We start from the raw sequence: 21,109 nt of genomic DNA, 5'->3' as shown, positions 1-21,109 counted from the left end.
TTCAACATCATCATCTTCAACATCATCTTCACCACGGATTGCCAGGGACGCGACAACTCTGATCCGTGCTGCAGCATCCAGTGATCCCCCACGCCGGCCACCAATTCCTCCACTATTCCCATCTCAGCAATTGCCCTACGCCTGTGCCCTGGTCCGCTGTCCGGGGTCCCGCGCCGGCAGCTCTCCATCCACCACCGACGTCTCCTCCGCCTACGTAACCATCCCGACAAAGTCGCTCGTTCTTGTCATTCGAAACTCTTTGCTTCTTCCTCTCTCTTTCCAAAATTCCCTTATTCTGCACTGTGTGTGTGTACCACCCGCCGCCGCCACACCCTCTTCGCTCTTTCTACTTCTAGCAGGGGCTGCTAGTCAATGGACTCGTAATTCTCCACGACACAAACCCTTCTCGCCACTCGTTCGCCCTCTTTCAACCGACATCTTTCCCCTCCCACCGACCGGCCATGTCGCCGCGTCATGTCGTCGCAGGCCTGCGCTCCCGCGCCGAAGAAAGCAGCGCCGACAAGTTTCTCGACCTGATCCAGTCGCCCTTCAACACCGAGGTATGAGCCTTCGGCGGCGCCTCCAAGAATCCCGGCCGAGAGCCGTTCTAACCGCTGATAGCTCGACGAAAAAGCCTTTTGGTCCTCGCTGGGATACTCGCTCGGTGCCGCTGTCATCTTTGCCTTGCTATTCTGCCTGTTCCGACCCTACAATAATACTGTATACGCGCCACGCCTCAAGCATGCCGACGAGAAACACGCTCCGCCCCCCATCAAGAAGGGCGTCTTCGACTGGGTCCAGCCCGTCCTCAAGACCAAGGAGCAGCTCCTGGTGGAAAAGGTCGGCCTGGACGCCGCCGTCTTTTTGCGCTTCACCAAGATGTGCCGCAACATCTTCATCCTCCTTTCCCTGCTGGGCTGCGGAGTCTACATTCCGATAAACTTGATCGAAAACGGCAAGAATAGCGCGACGGTCGACAATTCATTCTTCATGAAGCTGACGCCGCTCGGCGTTTGGGGTGCCAGCTGCTGGGCCCACGTCTTGCTATCCTACATTTTCAATGGCATCATATTCTACTTTTTGTGGAGGAATTACCGAGCCGTAGCCAAGCTGCGGAGGGAATACTTCGAGAGCAACGACTACCAAAAGAGCCTTCACTCGCGCACTCTGATGGTCACGGACGTCCCGAGAGGATACCGCACGGACGACGGCATTGTCAAAATCACAGAGGAAATCAAGGTCACGACTGATGCCCCCAACGGAGTCATTGCCCGCAACGTCAAGGATCTGCCGCGGCTGATCGAGGAGCACGAAGGCGCTGTCAGGCATCTCGAGGAAATCTTGGCCAGGTACTTGAAAAATCCCAACCGGCTGCCTCTGACCCGGCCGACGTGCAAGACGCACAAGAACGACCGCTCGTATACCACACGTCAAAAAGTCGATGCCATTGACTACCTTACGTCCCGGATCAAGAGTCTGGAGGTTGAAATCACCGAAGTCAGGCTGTCCGTGGACAACCGGAACGCGCTCCCTTATGGTTTTGCAAGCTATGACAGCATCGAGGAAGCCCACGGCGTTGCATATGCTGCAAAGAATAAAAAGCCGCACGGCTCCAGGGTCCGTCTGGCACCAAAGCCGAGCGACCTCATCTGGAAAAATCTGCCGCTTAGCAAGTGGACTCGCCGCTGGCGAACGCTTTCAAACAACCTTTGGGTTGTCCTGTTGACTTTGGTCTGGATAGTACCCAACGCCATGATTGCCGTCTTTTTGGCAAATTTGTCCAATCTGGGACAAGTCTGGAAGGGCTTCCAAATAACTCTGAGTGCCAACCCAAAGTTTTGGGGAGCGGTTCAAGGTATCGCGGCGCCGCTCGTGACTACCCTCTTCTACTTTTTCCTGCCCATCATATTCCGGCGCATCTCCATCAACGCCGGCGACTATTCCAAGACATCGCGTGAACGTCACGTCACGCACAAGCTCTATTCGTTCTTCGTTTTCAACAACTTGATTGTCTTCTCCCTCTTCTCGACCGCGTGGCGGTATGCTGCGGCCATCATCGATACCGAACAGACGAACAACATGGATGCATGGGCTGCCATCCAAGCCACGGACTTGTACGGAAGGCTCATGACGGCATTTTGCCAGGTTTCGCCCTTTTGGCTCAACTACCTGCTGCAGCGCAACTTTGGTGCTGCATGGGATCTGTCACAGCTGGGCAACATGATGCTCAACTACGCTATCCGCACGTTTACAAACCCCACCCCCAGACGGCTCATCGAGCTCACGGCACCCCCGGCGTTCGACTATGCGTGCTACTACAACTTCTTCCTCTTTTACTCGACCATAGCGCTGGTCTTTGCACCTTTCCAACCCCTGGTGTTGCCCGTTGCTTGCCTGTACTTTACGCTGGACAGCTACTTGAAGAAGTACCTCTTGCTGTAAGTGCACCAAACATCTTTACTTGCGCTTGCTGACTAGTCAGGTACGTCTTCATCACGAAGCACGAATCCGGTGGCGCCTTTTGGCGTGTTCTTATCAACAGGTTCCTCTTTGCTGCCGGCTTTGCCAACCTCGTCGCCTTTTTGTTTGTCATGGCTCGTAAGGAGAGCATTAACCAAGCTGCGCTGATGATTCCCCTGCCATTTTTCATACTTGGCTTCAAGTTTTGGGTCAAGCGCAAGTACGACGACGACATGCACTTTTACAGCAAAGGTAGCCAAAAGGGTCGCGAGGAAGGTCTCCCCGAACGGCCAGTACGTTCGGACCGCGTCGGAACACGCTTCGGCCACCCAGCGCTGTACAAGCCCCTTATGACGCCAATGGTGCACGCCAAATCGCGACACCTCCTCCGCGAAATTTACCGTGGTCGCCTGGACCAGGACGACACGGACGGGGCGCCTGTCACGGCCTACAGCGACACCTACGACCTGCAAAAGATGTCCAAGAACAGGGTGGGTAAAACTGCTGCGGCGAACAATTCGCCGTTTGAAATCGTCACCGACGCGCAAATGGACTTTGAAAACTACAAGAACCGCCCCGAGTTCCGCGAAGAGTTTGGCGGCGACGGCGAGCTCTACTCGCGGCCCAGCACGCCTACCACCTTCCGCACCGGCTTCGACAGCCGCTCAGGCAGTCCTGCGCTTGGCTACGCGAGCAACAGTCGTCCCTCGTCGCCCGCCTTCAGCCGGCCGGGCAGCCCCTCGCTCATGGCGAACCCGTACGGCCCGCCGCGTCCATCGCACGACTCGCAGCGCACCTTTGCCGACCTCGAGGCCCCGATGCCCGTCGCCGGCGGTGCCTCGCGCGCCTACAGCCCCCTCTCCAACGCCGTCTCCAACGACGTCTCCCTCTCCGACGTTAGCCTCGTCGCGGGCGCCGCGCCCATGGGCCACATGCGCGATCCCAGCCCGGCCGGCCGCGGTGCCCGCAGCGTCAGTCCGCGGCCCGGCATTGCGGCGTCGGCGGGCTATAGGCAGGTTCCGCTGGACGAGCAGCCCGGCGCCGATGTGGCGGGCGAGCAGACGAGCTACGATTTCTTCAGGGGGAGGAGGGCGAGGTAGTAGTTGGCATTGATGTGGTGATTGACGGGTTGTGTTTTTTTCTTCTTCTCGGAAGGGCGGATGGATGGGATGGGGCTGCTGGGCATGCACAGCGTTGGCGTTTGGGGGGTGGATTTCTGTTTTTTGCGTTTTCGAAATTTCATCACGTCACGAAGCTTTTCTTCTGCATGTAGTTTTGGCATGGCATGAGCGATTGAAGCAAGCAAGCGCATCGTTGTGTCTTTCTGCATTCAACTTTCGCTGTTGCTATGTCATGGCATGGAATGGTATTGGGATGGGATGATGGGGGGTCATTGGGAGGTGGGGATATATACCCAAAGACAGATAGTTTAGACGGCGGGCACAGAACAGAGATGATAGACATTGCTTTTGACGGCATCCCTCTCTTGTTTATTTTCCTCGAGGGTTTTACATCACCATTCAAACGAGTGTGCCTACCTTAGTTCAATATACTATCTGTCCCCGTGCGTCTGCGACGCAGAGCAATCTCGCTCGGTGCACTGCACACGTACGGGTAAGACACTAGACTACGAGACGAGAGGACATGATGGTTTGACGGAGTATACTGTACAAGCTGGTATTGGTAAGACTAAGACGACATGCCCACCTTTTGTGTTGACTTTTGGTCCTTATTCATCCTCACTTGACGATTTCTCGGTCGACCTTTGTTTCCTCTGTCCACGGACTGCCGGCGTCGTCGTCTGAACGCTTCTGCCCACTCGCTCGCTTGCTACCCCCGATTTACCCCACCCCTCCTTCTCTCTCTTGAGCCGCTGGATTCGGCTTGCTTTGGTCGCCCGTCGAACTAGGCAGGGCTAGGCTAGGCTAGGCTAGCCCGTCCAACACGCTGCCTTTGCCTGCGCAGTTGCTGGGGAGAAGGATGTTAGAGGGGTGGTTGGTGGGTGGTGGATGGGTGGATGGAGGGGTGCAGGACAAGGGGAAGAAAGGGCAGGGGGAATGAAACTCACCCCAAAATCAACCCCGTCTTCATGCACTTGCCGCCCTGTCGTTCACACCATCCCATGTCAGCCACTCACTGATCCAATAATCTCGCTCAACAATCTCCGCCTTCTTCTTCTTCTTCTTCTTCCACGTCGTCATCACCATCGGATCATCATGATCCTCCCTTGACCGCTCGTCACCACACCAAGAAAGAAGCGAAAACTCACGCTCAAAATGCAATCGCCGTCGTCAAAGCACGTGGCGCCCGTGGCTGCGGGCGTCGCTGCGGCGTTGGCGGGCGTGGCCGCAGGGGGAGGGGTTGAGGCGGCGCGGATGTGGGTGCGGAGGGTGGAGCTGGGGATGGGGATGTTGGATTCGGCGGTTGGGAGCTGTGGATGTTAGACTTTGGGGGGAGGGGGGGGATGGGGGAGGACTGGACGAACCGCAGATGCGAACGTTAGGGACAGGAGAGTGGCGATGGCGATGAGGAGGGGTGTGGCGCGCATGGTTGCGATTAGGTTGTTGTTGAGTTCCTGAACAGGAAGAAAGAGGGACTCAAAACTAGGAGAGCGCGTGGTACAGAACGAATGGCTCAACCGGAAGCTTTTTTGATCTGCGCACTTCCTCTGCTTCAATGACTGCTTTATACCTACATCCAACACTCTACCACCGAGTGAGCGTGATGGTGGTTTGGCGTGGCCGCCCGCCGGACGCGTAAGCCACTTGCTTCTGTTTGTGTCGTTGTCAGTCTGTCCAGCGTGCATCCGCCCGTCATGTCAGGTGTAGGGGGGTTGTAGGATTCGCATTGTCACTGCGAGTGTTTTGTTCCAGATTAGCGCATGAGAAGATTGGACTGACAGCTGGAGAAGAAGAGAAGGATGTGGAATTTGTTCCATGTGGTCATCGGGAAGGATCGGCGCTGCTGCTTGTGATTTGAGGAGCGGGGTTTGGATGGTTGTTGGAGAATGCCACACAGTAGTCAGATTGTGTGATCTTTTTCTGATTCAATGCCGTGGTACGAAATCTCCCCACAAGAGCAAACATGTCAGATCGTTCAAGACGGAGTAATAGCAGAGAAGACGGCACAGAGATGACGGGCGAACTTTGACTTCCATTTCGGCCAGTGAGGACCAAAATTCGAGAGTCAGGCTGCCACAAGCTCGCCACCACTGCATGTGATGGAAGCTCTCGTGTTGGCTCAGCTGGTGAAGAAAGACTGAGGGTATAGAGGGAGTTTTGGGTGATTCTTGCTGCCTGTATCCCATCCTCGGTTCACTGTTGGATGAGCGAGGACGTAGATGCAAGGGGGATCAGAAGGAGATGGTGTGTCACTCTTCAAAAGGAAGAGATGGAGACTGTTGACGCAGAATGGAGTCGCTCTAGAGATCCAATATGACGTGACGGTTCATGCACGCCAAACATTTACGGCCGCATTGAGAGTTAAACAAAAGGCTATGATAGCTCCGGAAGTTTTCCATCCTTTCTTGCAGTGGAATTGTGATCTGACAAATGCCAGCAGGTCGTCGGAAAGTGGTGAGACGGTCGACGATGTTGGAACAGCGATGAAACGGCGCAGGTTGCTCTGTGAAGGAAACAGCCACAGGCATTGAAACTTGCGTCGTCCCGAGCCGAAAGGCTTGTCTTGGATTCTGTGACACCCAAGAAATCGAGTTTTTCTAAAGACGCTTTTCGACATGGGATTTTTGGATGGAGTTTCTCGTGGCCTTTGGCGTGATTTTGCTCATGGCGCAGATTTTTTCAACTTGTCCATCTCAAGTCCTCCTCCGAAATCCCGCGTTAATGCTGTCCATCAATGGAATTCAATCTCTCACTGGCAAACAGCGCGACGATGAATGAAGAGCGTTCGTTGGATGTTGAAGCGAGATGGCTGGCAGTTGGTGGCTACCTGCAGTGGCGGTGCGACAGCCGATAGACAGCCTGAAATCCCCACGCGCCACCCGTCGACCACACCAACCCACGTTCAGCTCTCCCTGCAAACGCTCCCCGTCAAAGACCTCTGCAGCTGCTTCAATGCTGGAGGCCCAACATGCTGGTGGGCGCACATGATGAACAAGCTTTCCGTCCCGACCGAGGCAGACGCCGTACGCACGGGAAAGGCAGGACTTGGCCTGGGGAAGCGCGGGGTTGCCGTGATTGAGGCCTGGCACAGAAAGAATGAAAACAAAGACCCTACAAACAAACTCTTTGGAAATCTGACAGCGCTCAAATCGAGTAGCTTGACACGTTCTCCTCGCCATTCTGCCAATTCTCACCCACGGCTGGATCCCAATTGATGTTTCCGCTGTTCTCCGGCCATCTCGACGACCCAACAAAGTCTGGACCATGGAGTTCGCCGCGGCCGTCATCAGCCTGTCGTGTAAAGCCGTGAGCGTCAGCAAAGAGCTCCACGACCTGCGGTCCAAGTACAAGGATGCGGCGGCCACCATTGACGCCATCTGCAACGAGACCGAGGTCGTGCGGGCCTCGCTGTCGCGGGTCCAACGCCTTTTGGAAAAGGACCACGCCAAGGGCTACCAGTTTGACGACGAGCTGCGCGAAATTTTCGACACGGCCGTCACGGGCTGCGCCGTTGCGCTGTCGTGCTTGGAGAATGAGACCAACAAGCTCGCCAAATCGGCAAAGGATGGCGGTGGCTTTGGCTGGAGGGTCAAGGCCAAGTACCTGTGGAAGGAGGAAATCATGAATGACTTGTTGCAAAAGCTGCGAGGGCAGCAAGGCGCCATCACTTTGCTCTTGCAGTCGCTGCAAATGTAAGTCTCGAAGTTGGTCAAACGTCAAACAGACTAACATGTTGCAGGGAATCGCTATCGGATTTGCGCCACTTTTTGCACGACAAGTCTGGCGAGGTTGTCAAGTCAGAGGCCGAGGCCAACGCCCTGCGAAAAGCCCATCCCGAAGTCGACGTGCCAGAATCGGTGCTGGGACACAAGGAGGATGCTGACAGCGTGCTTGGTGACGGGGCCTCTGTTGTCAGCTCCACCGAGTTCTCCTTTGACGACGAAGTGGTCAACTCAAAGGCATATCGAAGGGTGTTGCTTAGCGCTGCTGGCCAAAGAGCCAGACCAAAGTCGCCGGCCCTGGACGATGTTCCGGAAAATGAAGGGGATGACTCTGTCAAGACACCAAGGGGATCGGGGCAGATGCCTGCTCCAGCGGCGGAAAATGTTGCAGCTCCTGCGGCTTTGGAAGAGCATCAGGAAGATGTTGAAGTTGGACCCTCAGGGGGAGACGGCGGACTCATCACTCCTACATACACAGATCCACCCCCAGCGTATGAGCCACCTCTGCCGCCGCACTCACAAATGCCGTGGAACTTTCCTGCCAACGAATCCATCACCCCTCGATCGTGCCCCAACTCCTCTCGTTCTCCGAGTCCCTTTAGCACACAACCCAACATCTCACCCAGCGGCAGCCCGACCCTTTCAGCAGACCCATCATACTTCAATTCCCACTCACCGTCGCCATCCCCCTCGCCCCCCTTTCCCTCCTCGCGCACCCCCTCTCCCTCTCCAGACCCCCTGTCTGCAGCCATGAACAAAGCCCTCAGCTCCTTCTCAAATAACCGTCCGCCTCCCGACCCGCGTCTCGCATCACGCCCACCCATCCCCGCCGTCCCTCTCCCCCGCCTCATCGACGAGCTTGGCAGCGAGCAAATGGACAGCGCCACCGACCGGGAGAGCAGCGCAACCGACACGACGGGCCGCTCCACGCCCGACCGTGGGAAACCTCCGCCCACATCAACGGCAGACACGACGCCCACGGACGCCGTGCCCCCCCTGTTCTCCTCGTCGACTCCATCGACCCCGACGCCCAAGGCCTACCACTACCAAAAGGCGCGTCGTGATCGCAGGGACGCGCTTCCCAAACGCAGCGCCAAAGCCGAGGCGAGGGCAGAGGCGCGCGCGGCGGCGCGAGCGAAGCGCGCAGAAAAGAGAGCCATGCGGCGCGGGTCGGCGCACTCGTCCGTCCACAGCCCTACGTCGCCGTCAGCCGGCGAGATGGGCGAAGCCGGTGACGACGCCGATGGAAACGGCAGTCCGACGAGCTGGCACACGGCGAGGCGGCGGAGCAGCAGGGGCAGTTGTGGGAGACGGGATAGGGGTGGCAGTGGCGCAGACGGTGCGAATAAGGCGACGTCGAATTTGCTTCCCACCCTCCCCCTGGATCTGGAACTGCCTCCCCTCCCGCCTTTGCCCGCTTTGCCGCGCGTGTCGTCGCTACCCCTGTCGCCAAACTCGGATTCCAGCTCCATCGCGGCGGCGTCAGAGCAGCCACCGCCGCCGTTCCCTCTCGGGTTGGCAAGGCGGGCAACTAGCCTAGGTGTAGGAGTGGGCGTGGGCGATGTGCCGTGTCCGCGGGAAGTGGTGCGCGGGCTGGGGAGGCGGCGCACTGCTGCGGCGAGCGAGGCAAGGGCGTGGACGGGGATGAAAAGGGGGAGGGGAGGAGGTCTGCGAGCGAGAGTTGGATCGGGGTATGGGCGCGGCGGCGGTCGTGGGGAGAGGGAGAGGAACAGGGACGAAGAGTCGACAGTTGGCCTGGGTATCACTTCGCAGCACGAGCAGGAAACGGAGGCGAGGGAAGTGAATGCTGCGTGATGAGGCGCGCGACAGAGGATTGATCAAGTCGAGCGTGGCAGCTTCAGCGAGCAAGTGACTGGTGGAAGGGCCGTCAGTGTTCAAGAATCGCAGTGTCGTTGTCTCTTCCCCCAAAAAGGGCCGCTGCTTTCGACCAGTCTTTCAAAAAGGATGGGAACTGTTTAGGTACGAAAGGGGACCCCCACGACCTGTGCTCACTCATTGAGCAGGCCATCAGGTCAAAAGCAATGCTTGTCTCTCTGCCTCTGCGCACCACCTTTCCAATACAGCGCCAGCTCTCTCCCTCGGAGCCTAGGGGACCCTGTAAGACGTCGTATCAACCTTTGCCTACGTCAACAAAGACGAATACCCCTCATCGATCTGTCTTCTCGGTCCCGCGCCTCCTTCACGCAGCATTGCCACCTCACAACGACTGCCCTCGCTCGCCTCACTTGCTCCGCGGAAAAGACGCGGGTACGAAAAAGCGGCCCAGACGGTGGAAGAGGGCGACTTTGCCAGCTGTTTGAATCAGGCGGCTAAGGAGTGCCGGGTATTTAGGTTCAACTATGAAGCGAAACGCCCAGTCCACACACGGCGAAGGGGCGGAAGGGGCCTGGTGGCGAGGAAGATGCGGATGAGTTGGTGGACATCCGGATGGATGTAGAGAAAAGGGGGCTGGTGCGGTGCGGGAGCGGAGGACGCGTACATCCCTTGTCGATTGTTTGCTTCGGTCGTTCTGCGCGACTGGACTGGGGACTCTGTTGTGGTTTTTGTCGTCTTCGTTGCCCCCTTGCCCGGTATGCTGTGGGTCGATTGAAAACGCGAAAAAGGCGCATGGAGGTGGCGATGCCAACGTTATCTGAACAGGAAGGTGGTGAAGGCTCAAAAATGAAGCGAGAAGAGAAACTCATGATGGTGGTGAGTATGGCGTGGAGAATGAAATGTTGAGATGAACAGCATGCGACAGGGAGAGGGAAAGGCAACGAAAAGAAGCAAATCGATTCGATTATCTGTACAAGTCTGTCCTTTGGTGGATGGACTTGTGGTTGAAGTCTGAAGTCATACATGCTGGGTGGTCACAACGGTGGAGCAAACATGTTTGGAAAACGAGATGGCGCGAACAAGTCGATGTGCGTGTCTCACCTCGTCACGAATTGCGGCTGCAGGGGCAAGCTCAGATGGAAGGGGAGCGAATTGACCATCCGAAAAAAGTTGATGTCTATCTCCAATTTTGTTGTTGTAGTCATGCTCACCGGTGTATCAGATGCATCATGCACATCTCAGCTCCTGTCGGTAGTTCATGGAATATGCATATGCATTGCACAAATCCAGGCCCGTCCGTCGTCGCTTCTACAATGTTCTTGACGCGCCAATCACTTCGTCGACAATGCTAATCAACCTACACTCTTGATGCAGTATGCTCACATGTGCCTCTATACATATGTATAGATGGGACTGGAAGCAATGGATCCACCACCAGCGCCATCTGCGTCGTCATCTCTGCACGAACGGCGGTCGAGTCGCATGGCTCCGCTTCACAGTCAGCCAGCGCTCGGAGCAAACTTGTCACAAAACCAAGGCCGGATTAGAAATGAAGAAGGGCAGAATGATAAGAGCCAAGCTGCGAGATGCAGCCTCAGTCTCACGGAGAGCAAGTGGCTTTGTAAGACTTGCATGCAGCAATAATCCTGGCGACTCGGGGAGCACCAACAACTCGGCCCGAGCCGTCCGTCGGGCTGTGGCTCGAGACGGGGCACAAACGAACCGAAACGCCGCTGGTTGCCGACCGAACACACCGTGGCTAGCCGATCAAGCTACCCGACGATGCAGCAGTGCTCGGCATCAGTTCGTTGGAGCCGGATTTCAATTTGCAATTGTTTCCCTGGCGGTGAGGGTCCAATGGAGCCGATGAACCAAAAGTATGGAGTCCGCCTTGTTGGCTCACCGTCTTGGCTTCGCACGTAAAGCTGTACGCAGCAGTCTGGCGACGTGGTTGTGGTGACTGGTGACTCCAGCGCTCTGGTACAAGTCCGAGGCCGAGGCGGAAGACCGGCACACTGCATTGCGGTGGAGCACGACAGCAATCAATGAATTTTTCAACAGTCAACATTTTCAACAAGCAGAAGAGGACCGAGGAATTGCGAAACAAGCCAAAAAATCAAGAGATAAGGGATTGGGGATTTGGGCATGGTAATAAGTGGGAGTCACGGCGGAGGAAAATTTTGTCATATTTGGTGGTGGATGGGTGGAGAAGGGGAAGGCTCAGGCCAAGGCAGGACAACGGCCAGCCGCTGCAAGAGGCCGGGCCGAGAGTTGACCGACGGGGATTGCTTGTCAATGGGTGACGGGGCGCTGGGAATCGAGAAGTGAGAGGAGAGAGACGAGAGAAAAGTGAGAGAGGCTTTGGTGATGCCAAGGTCGCGAAAGGAGGTGCGTATAAGCTGATTTTTGAGCAGTCAACTGTCGTCTGGTGGCCGGCAGACAGGGGCGGTAGTTGTGCTCGAATTGACGGCGTAAGCGCGCGGCTCAAGTGACGTAGAGCCTTATTGAAATTGATGAGAAAGAGGATGCCGACGGCCCTTGCCCAATTCTGCCAGGCAGGTGAGCCTCAGCCATGGTCGGCGGGCCAGACCAAATCCGCTTCCGACGTCGGCATGCCTGCCTCTTTCAACGCTTGACGTCGTCGACTGCTCCTGGCCTTTTTGGTGATGAAGATGATGGATTCTGGGGAATTCTGGGGCTCCTGGTCATTTGTCGCTTCAATTGACATCCCCGCGACCTTCCTCCGCATTTCTACCCCATGGGAACGCTCCAACTCTCCGACTGGTTTTCGTCTGGTTTTCGTGGTCTGGGCGGCAGCATTTCCGCTTCAGGTGCGCCAGTGGGTCCGTAGTGAAATCCGGAGTGAGCGCCCCACAACTGCCTTTCTTCCAATTGACAGCGCCGTGATGCCTCTGACGGTGGAGAGCCGCTGACCCTACTGCTGGAACAGGAATCCCGAGCGCTGCTCGTCCCTCTGTCGGACCACCTGATGACATGAAGACAACGACGACTTTAGCCACCAGTAACGCACGGTACAAGGTTGCACCCGTCGAGCAGAATCCTTCCCGGTGCGCCTCATGCGCCAAACGGCTCCTTCACATGGCAGCGAAATTCAACAACGAAGACGTGAAGAAAAGGGCGATAACAATTGTGTCCCAAGGACGTTGTGCTGCTGCGTCGCCAATGCAGTGGACCCGCTGATTTGCTGCGAGCGAAGCTTGTGCGGTCTTGTCCTGAGCTTGTCCCGCTTGGCAGGACCACCATTTTCAACCACCGCCGTACCGACTAGTCATCAGTCATCGCCCCTCTCAACACTCCCTCGCCCGCACATGACGGATATGCGGCTCCAAGCCATCCGAGGAGCCACCGATCTCCCACAATGACAATGCCCGCGTGGCGTCCTGCTTCGACGCCCGCCAAGATGCTGCAGTGATGCTTCAAGAATGGACGCCGTGGCCTGAGCTGCGATCACGCTGACTTCTGTGCTCTTGCTTGCATCCTGCCGACGAAAGCTGCCCCAGATGCCGCCGCCCTTTGCTGGACCCTCGTCCAGAGAAACTATAAAAATGGTTTCCCCAGGTTGACCACCGTCCCTAGTCTTGTCCCTTTCCCTGGATCCCCTTTCTACCATCACTTCCACCACAATGGGCGCTCACACCTTTATGGGCCTCAAGGGCAAGCCCCTCAGCATCGCCCAGATCGCATTGGTCGTTGCTCCTGCTTTTGTCATCTTTGGCTACAACCAGGCCGGTCTTGGTGGTCTCATCACTGAAGACGACTGGAACAAGACCTTTCCAGAGATCGACACAACAAACACGACGGGCGCTGTGAAGAGCCGCCACTCCACCATCCAAGGCCTGGTCGTCGCTACTCTTACGTTGGGAGCTCTCGTCGGCGCTTTGTCGTGCAGTTATACTGGAGACCGGTTTGGCCGCCGCCATGTAATCTTCATGGCCGGTGTGTGCTCCCTCATTGGCACAATTCTCGAGGCCTCGTCCTTTTCGCTCGCTCAATTCATCGTCGGTCGCATCATAATGGGATTCGGAGTCGGCAACCTGTCTGCTTGTGTTCCTGTATGGCAAAGCGAGACGTCGGACGCACAGAGCCGCGGCAGGCACGTCGTCCTCGACGGCCTCTTTTGCATTCTCGGCTATGTCCTCGAGTCCTGGATTGACCTTGGCTTTTATTTCAAGACGGGCCCCGTCACCTGGCGGGCCCCGATTGCGATTTCCGCCTTTTTCTCGTTGGTCCTCATCAGCGCCATTTACTTCCTCCCCGAGTCGCCGCGCTGGCTGGTTCGCAAGGGCCGCGTCTCCGAAGCCCGCGTCGCCATCTCTGCCGTCCGTGGCTACGACGACGACTCGATGGAGGTGAATTCGGAACTCCAAGGCATTGAGATATCCTCCGAGGAGACGGCTAAGCACGCTGCCAAGCTGACCGACCTCCTGAAAATGGGAGACGACAAGCTGCTGTACCGCTTCGGACTGTGTATCCTGTTGCAATTCTATCAGCAGATGAGCGGCACCAACCTCGTCTCGGTCTACACAACCATCCTGTTCCAAAACAACCTGGGCATGTCGGCTGAGAACTCGCGTATCCTGTCCGGCGGCGCGCTGACCTGGAAATTCTGCGCCGCCTTTGTCGCCTTCTTCTGTATCGACCGCTTCGGCCGCCGTGCCTGCTTCATCGTCTCAGGTACCGGCATGAGCGCGTGCATGGTCTGTCTCGCCATTTGCAGTTCCATGGGCGCCGAGAACCGCCCTGCCCAAATCGCCGGCGGTGTCTTCCTGTACCTCTTCAACTTCTTCGTGCCCATTGGCTTCCTTGGTGCAAACTACCTGTACTGCACCGAGGTCGCGCCTCTGCGCCTGCGTGTCGCCATGTCGTCCATATCCACGGCCAACCACTGGCTCTGGTGAGTTCCTCCTCCTACCCCTTCCACCAAAGACAATGACTGATCACCATCTCACAGGAACTTTGTCGTCCTCATGGTCACTCCCGTCGCCCTCGACTCCATCGGCTGGCGCTACTACATCGTATACTGCGTCATCGGCGCCTGCATCCCTCTCAGCATCTACTTCTTCTACCCCGAAACCATGGGCCGCAACCTCGAAGAGCTGGACCTCATGTTCCGCGACTCGCCCAGCGTCTGGGCCACGGTGCGCTTCGCAAACAAGCGGCCCATTGCCATGCCACAGGAGTTTATCGCACAACACCAGGAGGAGAAGCTAGGCGTGGAGAGGAGAAGCAGCGTCGAGGAGGACAGTGGCGCGGAGAAGGCTGCCATGGCATGATGATGGTGATGGCACATTGTTTGTGTTGGTGTTGGGGCGCTCTTTGACTGCCATGTGGTTGATGTTGACGATGATTTTACGATTTTTTACTTGGTTCACGCTTTCATACCAACCTTACCTTGTCTCATATGCTAAGGAATGAATGAACCTACCTTTTTACTTCAACGTCTTCTCCATACTGTCCTTTGCTCGCCGAAATTCTGTTGCGCTCCATCGATGCCCCCTTTTACTCACCCTCGTCCTGCTCACTCGTCCACCTTACTCATCACTCTTCTCGAGCACATCAATGCTCACCACGTCCTCCACTCCGAACGTCAGAAGCGGTCCCATACTCGCCCTGCCTACATGCCGCCCACTCATCTGCCCCCTTGCTCTGCGCCCGGCTTTCCCACACGGCATTGGCTTCGCCAAAATCGTGTTCTGCTATCCAACACAGTGTCCGTACAAAGGAATCCCCGAAACAGGCAGGTAGGCAGGTAGGCAGGGTCGGTTGGATAGTCGGCAGACAGACTGTCACATCGCCAGAGAGCGTGTTTCGATCATCCATCCAGCCTGTCTTTCTCCCGCAGGCGGCCGGTAGGGTGGACAGCGAGGTGAGACGCTGCTGTGCTATCCGCACATGCATCATCGCGCTGTATGCACGAGGGTCGACGGACAGGGAGCGGAACAGTGAGAGTGAGTGGCAGATCGGATCGCATCTGCCCCGTGGTCCTTGCCGCGAGAGTGTGGGGAGAACGCGTAGACAGCAAGAGGAGCCAGATGGGGGATTGTCCAGCAAGCCTTCACTGACGACGGACGGAGCAGACAGGCGTCCAGACGGCCGGGCAGGGGGAGAGCGCTACGCAGACCAGCAGGCGGGACACCCGAAGAGGCAGTGCTGGATGTGTCGTACATCGAATCGTGTCGTGTCGTGTCTTGTGTCTAGGGTCGACCGGATGGCTGAAGAGACACACGGCGGACAGTGAGTGACGTGACATTCCAACTCAGGCCATACCAGACCAAGCCAGACAGTAGCGGATCGACGTCGCCTCCGCAAACATAGGTAGGTGGGCGTGTGACTCGCTGGCCTTGCGGAGGAGAAGTTGTGGAGAGAGGGGTCGAACGGTTGCCATGCCCGTCAGGGGTCGGGGTCGGGATGGGAATCGGTCGAGCAGCAGGCGTCGAGGGAGGCAGTGCAGTACAAACGGATGCTCATGATGCCAGCCAACTCGCTCGGTTGGGTATGTACAGCAGACGGTCGGTCCTCAGGGCAGACAGTGAGTAGTGTGGCGGATGAGGGATCAGCGTCGTCTGGGCGACGATGCGACTCGCGGCGGCGGTTGTGGAGAGAGGGGTCGACGGGCACGGCGGGCGGCGTTGTCAGGGGTCGAGTGGATGCGATGGTCGTCTGGGTGTTTGCGAGGCCATCCGCTGGGTGGAAAGAGGGGAAAGGGATACACTTATGCAGCTTATCCGAGCCGGCCATCGGCTTGCTTGCTCGATGACTGTCCTGATTTGGTTGCTTTGATTCGTTAGAAGAGTGTGGTGGGCGGTTGAACTTTGAAGCTGTGGTGGTGTTGTGGTGATGTGGTGTGGGAAATGGGTGCAGATGGCAGGGGGTGGGTCAGGGGTCGGTTGAACTTTGTTGCTGTCAGCAGTGCGTATGACTCGGTGGTGTGCCTCATCGCGTCGGTTGAACTTTGAAGACGGTTTTGTGCGTGATGAGGGTGTGGTTGGTGTGGATGGTGTGGGTGATGAACCATCGGTTGAAAGTTCAGGCGACGGCCTATGTGCGGTCGTACGCGTCAATAGATGAGACTATCCAGCTTTTGCGCGACCATCGCACAAACTCTCGATCAGGCGAGCGAGATTGCGCGGAGGGTGAAAGCGCGGCTTTCCGAGTCCGACTACAAAAGCTCATTGTTTCCCCATTACAACTAAATGCAGAGCGAGCGATGTGGATATTGACGAAAGAAATTGCTAATACAGGAATCTCTGTCATCAAGTCAGAACACGTAGAGATATGGCGTATCGAGCCGCTTAATGCTTCAAACGGAGAAAGAAAAATTTCTCTCAATAGGTACTTACACGGAGCATTCAAGCGCTTACGTCTGAGTGTGCGACGACTTGAACCTGAGCTCAAGTTGAATTTCTTTCGTCACCCACTATGCTTTTAAAATTATCAACTTTCAACCGTCCGATAAAATTTAATGGGCCGGCCCATTTCTGACCTTCTCCTGAAATCGTTGTCCCTGATTCTCTGAAGTTGATTGAGTCGTGACACCAAGCTATGTAATCATCACTTCAAGCCTTTGGACTACAAAGCGCGTCAGTCGGTTTTGCAAATGATTTGGGAGTAACAGTGATACTGCTTACCGCTGTAGGTATCAAAGTCAATACGGACCTGATTGAAAGCACACACAAATCCCTGAGCTCGATGTCTGCGACTACTTCACCGTCTTCGATTTTGCCACCTGTCCTTGCGCTCGCGCCTGCATTTGCTTCTCACGTCGAGGGGAATCTTGATTAGCTCCCCATAGCAATCATCGCAACGACTCGATCGTTGCAGGATTTCGCTGACCAGGAATGTTTTGTGGCAATCCGGATCTGTGCACTCGTACTCGTTGTACTGTGGCATCCACATCATGAACTCCGTGCATTCGTCGTATCTTGTTGAATTATAGTAGCGAACATTGTCGTAGAGCTCCAGATACAGTTCTGCCCAGAATGCTGGTTCGTCGATCTCCCGGAAGTGTCGATTTGCAAAGCAACGATCGAAATAGGTGGCGCAGGTTTCGACAGCAGTATCGCGCAAGTCCCTGTGACACTCCGGGATGTTCAAGAAAACAAACTCAATGGCTTCTGGCACGTCTTTGTTGTTGTCGCTACGTTGCAGTAAATTCTTCATTTTGAGACATCGCAGCAGATTCTGCAGTCGTCGGACCCGGTAGAAATCAGTTGCGGCGTAAAGGCGGACGTTGAAGACTATGCCATTTGTTCGAGGCTTTCCGGTGTACATCCAAAGGACCATGTAAACGACCGCCCGGGTATCTTCGTGAGAAATCTCAATGACGCCTGTCCTCGCTTCCTATTGAAGTGAAGGTCAGCAATGAGCCGTTTAATCGTGAGGGAAGCTTTCACCTACTGAGAATGCCCCCGAACACGCCAATTGGAACACCTCGCTGGACGCGCATACTACAGACTTGTGGACATGCAATACTCGACGGTCTTGAAACTGCAGTTTCAGGTCGGAGTAGTGGCCGGTCTGAAAAAGTCTAGCAACGATTCTCGTCAGACAATCCCAAAACCGACCACATGCTTCCATTGAATAGTTACTGGTTCGTGCTCAATCCGAGTTCTCGGGGACCCGCCTCCGTCTGGTCCCAAACTAAGAGACCATTTTCCATGGTTCGGAGAGGTTGGTAAATGAGTCGAGTAATCAGTCCACAGGAGATAGCGAAAATTTGGTCAACGAACACATACAGAAAGGAAAGAGGCGATGTTGTTCACGCGTCAGAGGGACGCGTCCCGCAAAGCAAGATACCAATTCATCCAAACTTTCCAGCTCGCGCTAAAGCAGGTAAATTCGTGGGGATGTGGGGGATGCGCTTTGCTTACCTAACCACCAATGCTGCAGATAACGGGTTTTCTAATGATGCAGCTTCACTGAAAAGCCAAAGCAATTAGAAATTCAATCCATTGAGAGAGGCGAGGTAGTGGCATTTCTGGCTTTGGACCGGCCATCTGCTGCTTCGCTACTTTCCAATTCCAACGGCGACGACTCAACGGATGGAGGAGGTGGGTTGATTGAAGATGATGCTCATGGCAGGGGATGGTCATGATGACGGCTCCTAATCACAGGTCATAGGGAGCGAAGAGACAGACAAACTCTTTCATCCTCGGGGAATGATGTTGCCTGCGTTTGCGAATGGTGCAGACTGGAAATCCCGGAAAGACAACCGCGCAGAACTTATTTCTTGCCGCAGAGCCAGCATATCCAATCCGGCCCCATCGTGTCAACAAATTCGGCTCCAGCCTCAAATCGTTCAATGGCGTCTAATTCCGAATTGCGACTGTGCGCTCATTAGCTCGGGCCCTTGAATCTCGTCTTTCTGGGAGCTGGACCACATACCCTCTCAATCTTATGAGGTGTTCCGGAGGTTCCTCGAGCAATTCCTTCTTGATGACCCCTGATTTTAATGACACCGGTACCACGCGCATGTCACAACGGGTACAACACCCGAGTGGTTCATCTTCTCTACGGTCGTCTTTGCGAGTTAGACTTGCGAGTCCGCAATCTTCACACTGATACTCGTCGAATGATTGGATGACAGCACTGTCGCGAAACATTTCTCGCGCTTGACAAAGAGCTCGCCAGAATCCAGGCTCTTCGATCTCCTTGAAAATTGGGCTGTTTGCGCAGCGCTTGTAGTACCTGGCACAGAACAAGACGACAGCGTCGCGCAACCGTTTGTCCGAATCCGGCGTGCATGAGTAGATCAGCTCAATCGCTGCCGGCAATTCCGTACCGTTGTTCGTCAATTGTTCCTTCACGTCGACCTGTACGCGCTGCTTCATCTCTCTCTGCAGCAATTGGACTTGGTAGTAGTTGGCTACCGCGTAGAGGCGGATGTGAAAAAGCAGAGGCGACTGTCCACCTGGAGCTGCTTGCGATCCCGTATACATCCAGTGAATCATGGAATTGACCGCTTCGGAATCTTCGTGCGATATTTCAATGGTCCGCGTCCTTGACTCCTATGGCAAGAGTGAGCATGCACTGTTGAACGGCGCAACCGATTGACATACAACAAATGGGCCAGAACAAGCCTTTTCGAAGACGTCGCTATATGCAAAGACCAATGCTTTGTGGACGTGCAATCTTTGGCCGTCAGAGAACCGGAGCATCAGGTCCGTAAATTGGCCTGTGCGATAGTATCTGCAAGACGTGTGTGCTTGTCAGAGAACTTGCTGGCCAGTTTGCGCACTGATTGAGCCTTCACTTGTTCATTTGGTGGCGGAAGCGTCGGGTAACAAAGGCATGCTCTTCTTGGTCGATTGCGACGATCTTGCCGGGGATTTCGAGCTGTATTCGTTGTGCTTCGGTAAGGAATTCATGAGAATGCGGTTCATCATCGGTTCGAAGGGGATTTGCCATGATTGACGTAGTCGATAGGTTTGTTTGCTGGAAAGCAAGAAGACAATGATGTGGAGTTGACGTGTCGACGCGGCTAAACGAGGTTACCGGGATGTCCACACGCGCCAGGGATCCGCGTTACTTCGGTAAGTCAACGCTACGACAACATCCCTTCGCAGAGAAGGCCACTTCAATTGACCTTTGATAGCATCAGCGAGAACAACATCTGTATTTCATCACCTTTTTCCACCAGCTGCCCGGAGTTGTTGACCCCACAAGGCCTGCTCCCCTTGTGACCTTAGTGCGAAGAAAGGCTGAAGCGCTATGAACGTCAGATTCGTCGAACCATGACTTGGCTCAGCTCCTCAAGCTCTGCGTAGTCATCTTAACAATAAAGGCATTCTGAGCCTCCCGCGTCAAATGGCAAGATTACCACCGCCTTGTACTGGCAGCACTCAAACTCATCTGGGGTCCTTCTTTTCATTAATTTTGCCATTAACCTCGCCCGTCAGCGAAGCGACTTCCACCTACCAGAGTATTCCTTCTGTGCTGTGTGCAGGAAATACCTAGACGCTTCTGCCGGCCGCCAACTGCTGACCGCAAGACGAGGGAAGATTGGTATGTTCCCTGCACCGGGAAAGTATGATGTGACCTGCCTTGGGCGCCAAATTGCCAGGCCAGACGCCGGCCATCGAAAGCGAAGATGCCCGCCGCAAGCTGAGGTCTCTGAGTCGTTCCATCGCGCAGTCTTTGGGAGGGCTCCTGTGTCTACGAAAGACTGTATGTACAAGGGCGAAGACTTCGAGTGTTTGGATCGGGGCGATACTTTGAAGGACGAGCACACAACTGGGAGGGAGTGGTTAAAAGTGGGGCTAACAGCAAGTCAGCAAGACATCAGCGGAAAAGCAAGGGATTCGTTACCTTAAGTCGAGATCTGGCACTGGAGCCTGGGCGAGAAGGGATTTGACATGTTGGCGAGTGGTAGGTGGGCGGCAGAGAAGGGCGCTGACACTGAGGGTAGTATATGTCGAGCAGGAAACACATATGTAGCGCCGAAGCAGCCCCAGCTACGAGGAAGCAGACCACAAGCTTGAAAAGCTCTCTGAGCTTGGTTGCTCCCCGGGAGCGATCATTCCGATGTGACGGCCACTGTTCTGGCGAAGAACGTGTCAAGCTCTGGCGTTGGCGGTGGTGACGATGGGAGCTTTTGCTTTCGTTCGAATCAGCGTACAACCAAGACTCGTAGGACAAAGACTAGCCGGTCATTGCTCGTTACCGTGTCTCTTTGAGCTGTTGGGAAAACACACCTCTCCACATCTTCCTAAGGAAGCAAAAGCACTGGACAGCGCTGCTCCGCGGAACTTCTCAATGAGCCGCAGCCCACGCAACCTGCTTCGCGATCGAAGATCGTGACTTGCGGTAAGATGCGACGCGAGGCTACTGTTGATCAGAGTCTGGCGAGAGACGCAATAGTACAGACGAAAAAAGCCACCAGCAGCCACAGAGAAGAAGTCTCGTTAAGCAGAAGAGGCGATTGAGGCCTCCACCGAGCAAAGCATTGAG

General features: G+C 55.5%; 6 protein-coding genes across 6 annotated transcripts; 3 read left to right on the top strand and 3 right to left on the bottom strand.

Moving 5' to 3' along the window:
* Window positions 1–461: 461 nt before the first annotated feature.
* On the top strand, window positions 462–3,560 carry BKA78DRAFT_254045 (uncharacterized protein; the record flags this gene model as incomplete). The annotated part of the gene is made up of 3 exons (XM_066884866.1): window positions 462–560; window positions 622–2,438; window positions 2,483–3,560. 3 exons carry the CDS (start codon window positions 462–464, stop codon window positions 3,558–3,560), a joined length of 2,994 nt encoding a protein of 997 aa, XP_066742828.1.
* A 925-nt stretch (window positions 3,561–4,485) lies between these two features.
* Window positions 4,486–5,008, bottom strand: BKA78DRAFT_381262 (uncharacterized protein; the record flags this gene model as incomplete). Its single annotated transcript, XM_066892995.1, has 2 exons — window positions 4,486–4,891; window positions 4,946–5,008. The coding sequence occupies 2 exons, from the start codon at window positions 5,006–5,008 to the stop codon at window positions 4,661–4,663; spliced, it is 294 nt and encodes a 97-aa protein (XP_066742827.1). The 3' UTR covers window positions 4,486–4,660.
* A 1,837-nt stretch (window positions 5,009–6,845) lies between these two features.
* BKA78DRAFT_354472 (uncharacterized protein) lies at window positions 6,846–8,838 on the top strand (the record flags this gene model as incomplete). Its single annotated transcript, XM_066891736.1, has 3 exons — window positions 6,846–7,273; window positions 7,321–8,603; window positions 8,654–8,838. The coding sequence occupies 3 exons, from the start codon at window positions 6,846–6,848 to the stop codon at window positions 8,836–8,838; spliced, it is 1,896 nt and encodes a 631-aa protein (XP_066742826.1).
* A 3,945-nt stretch (window positions 8,839–12,783) lies between these two features.
* On the top strand, window positions 12,784–14,433 carry BKA78DRAFT_253524 (general substrate transporter; the record flags this gene model as incomplete). Its single annotated transcript, XM_066884830.1, has 2 exons — window positions 12,784–14,054; window positions 14,112–14,433. 2 exons carry the CDS (start codon window positions 12,784–12,786, stop codon window positions 14,431–14,433), a joined length of 1,593 nt encoding a protein of 530 aa, XP_066742825.1.
* Window positions 14,434–16,457: 2,024 nt separating this feature from the next.
* BKA78DRAFT_319237 (uncharacterized protein) lies at window positions 16,458–17,782 on the bottom strand. Its single transcript, XM_066888842.1, has 3 exons — window positions 17,558–17,782; window positions 16,789–17,500; window positions 16,458–16,729 (listed from the first exon to the last, which is right to left on the bottom strand). The coding sequence occupies exons 1-2, from the start codon at window positions 17,735–17,737 to the stop codon at window positions 16,865–16,867; spliced, it is 816 nt and encodes a 271-aa protein (XP_066742824.1). The 5' UTR covers window positions 17,738–17,782; the 3' UTR covers window positions 16,458–16,729; window positions 16,789–16,864.
* A 686-nt stretch (window positions 17,783–18,468) lies between these two features.
* Window positions 18,469–19,567, bottom strand: BKA78DRAFT_297291 (BTB/POZ protein; the record flags this gene model as incomplete). The annotated part of the gene is made up of 3 exons (XM_066886746.1): window positions 18,469–19,167; window positions 19,219–19,348; window positions 19,413–19,567. 3 exons carry the CDS (start codon window positions 19,565–19,567, stop codon window positions 18,469–18,471), a joined length of 984 nt encoding a protein of 327 aa, XP_066742823.1.
* Window positions 19,568–21,109: the final 1,542 nt, after the last annotated feature.

This window comes from Phyllosticta capitalensis (assembly GCF_038381095.1).
Source record: "Phyllosticta capitalensis strain CBS 128856 chromosome Unknown BKA78scaffold_7, whole genome shotgun sequence".
Classification (NCBI taxonomy): Eukaryota; Fungi; Ascomycota; class Dothideomycetes; order Botryosphaeriales; family Phyllostictaceae; genus Phyllosticta; species Phyllosticta capitalensis.
This window is presented reverse-complemented; position numbering and strand designations above follow the sequence as displayed.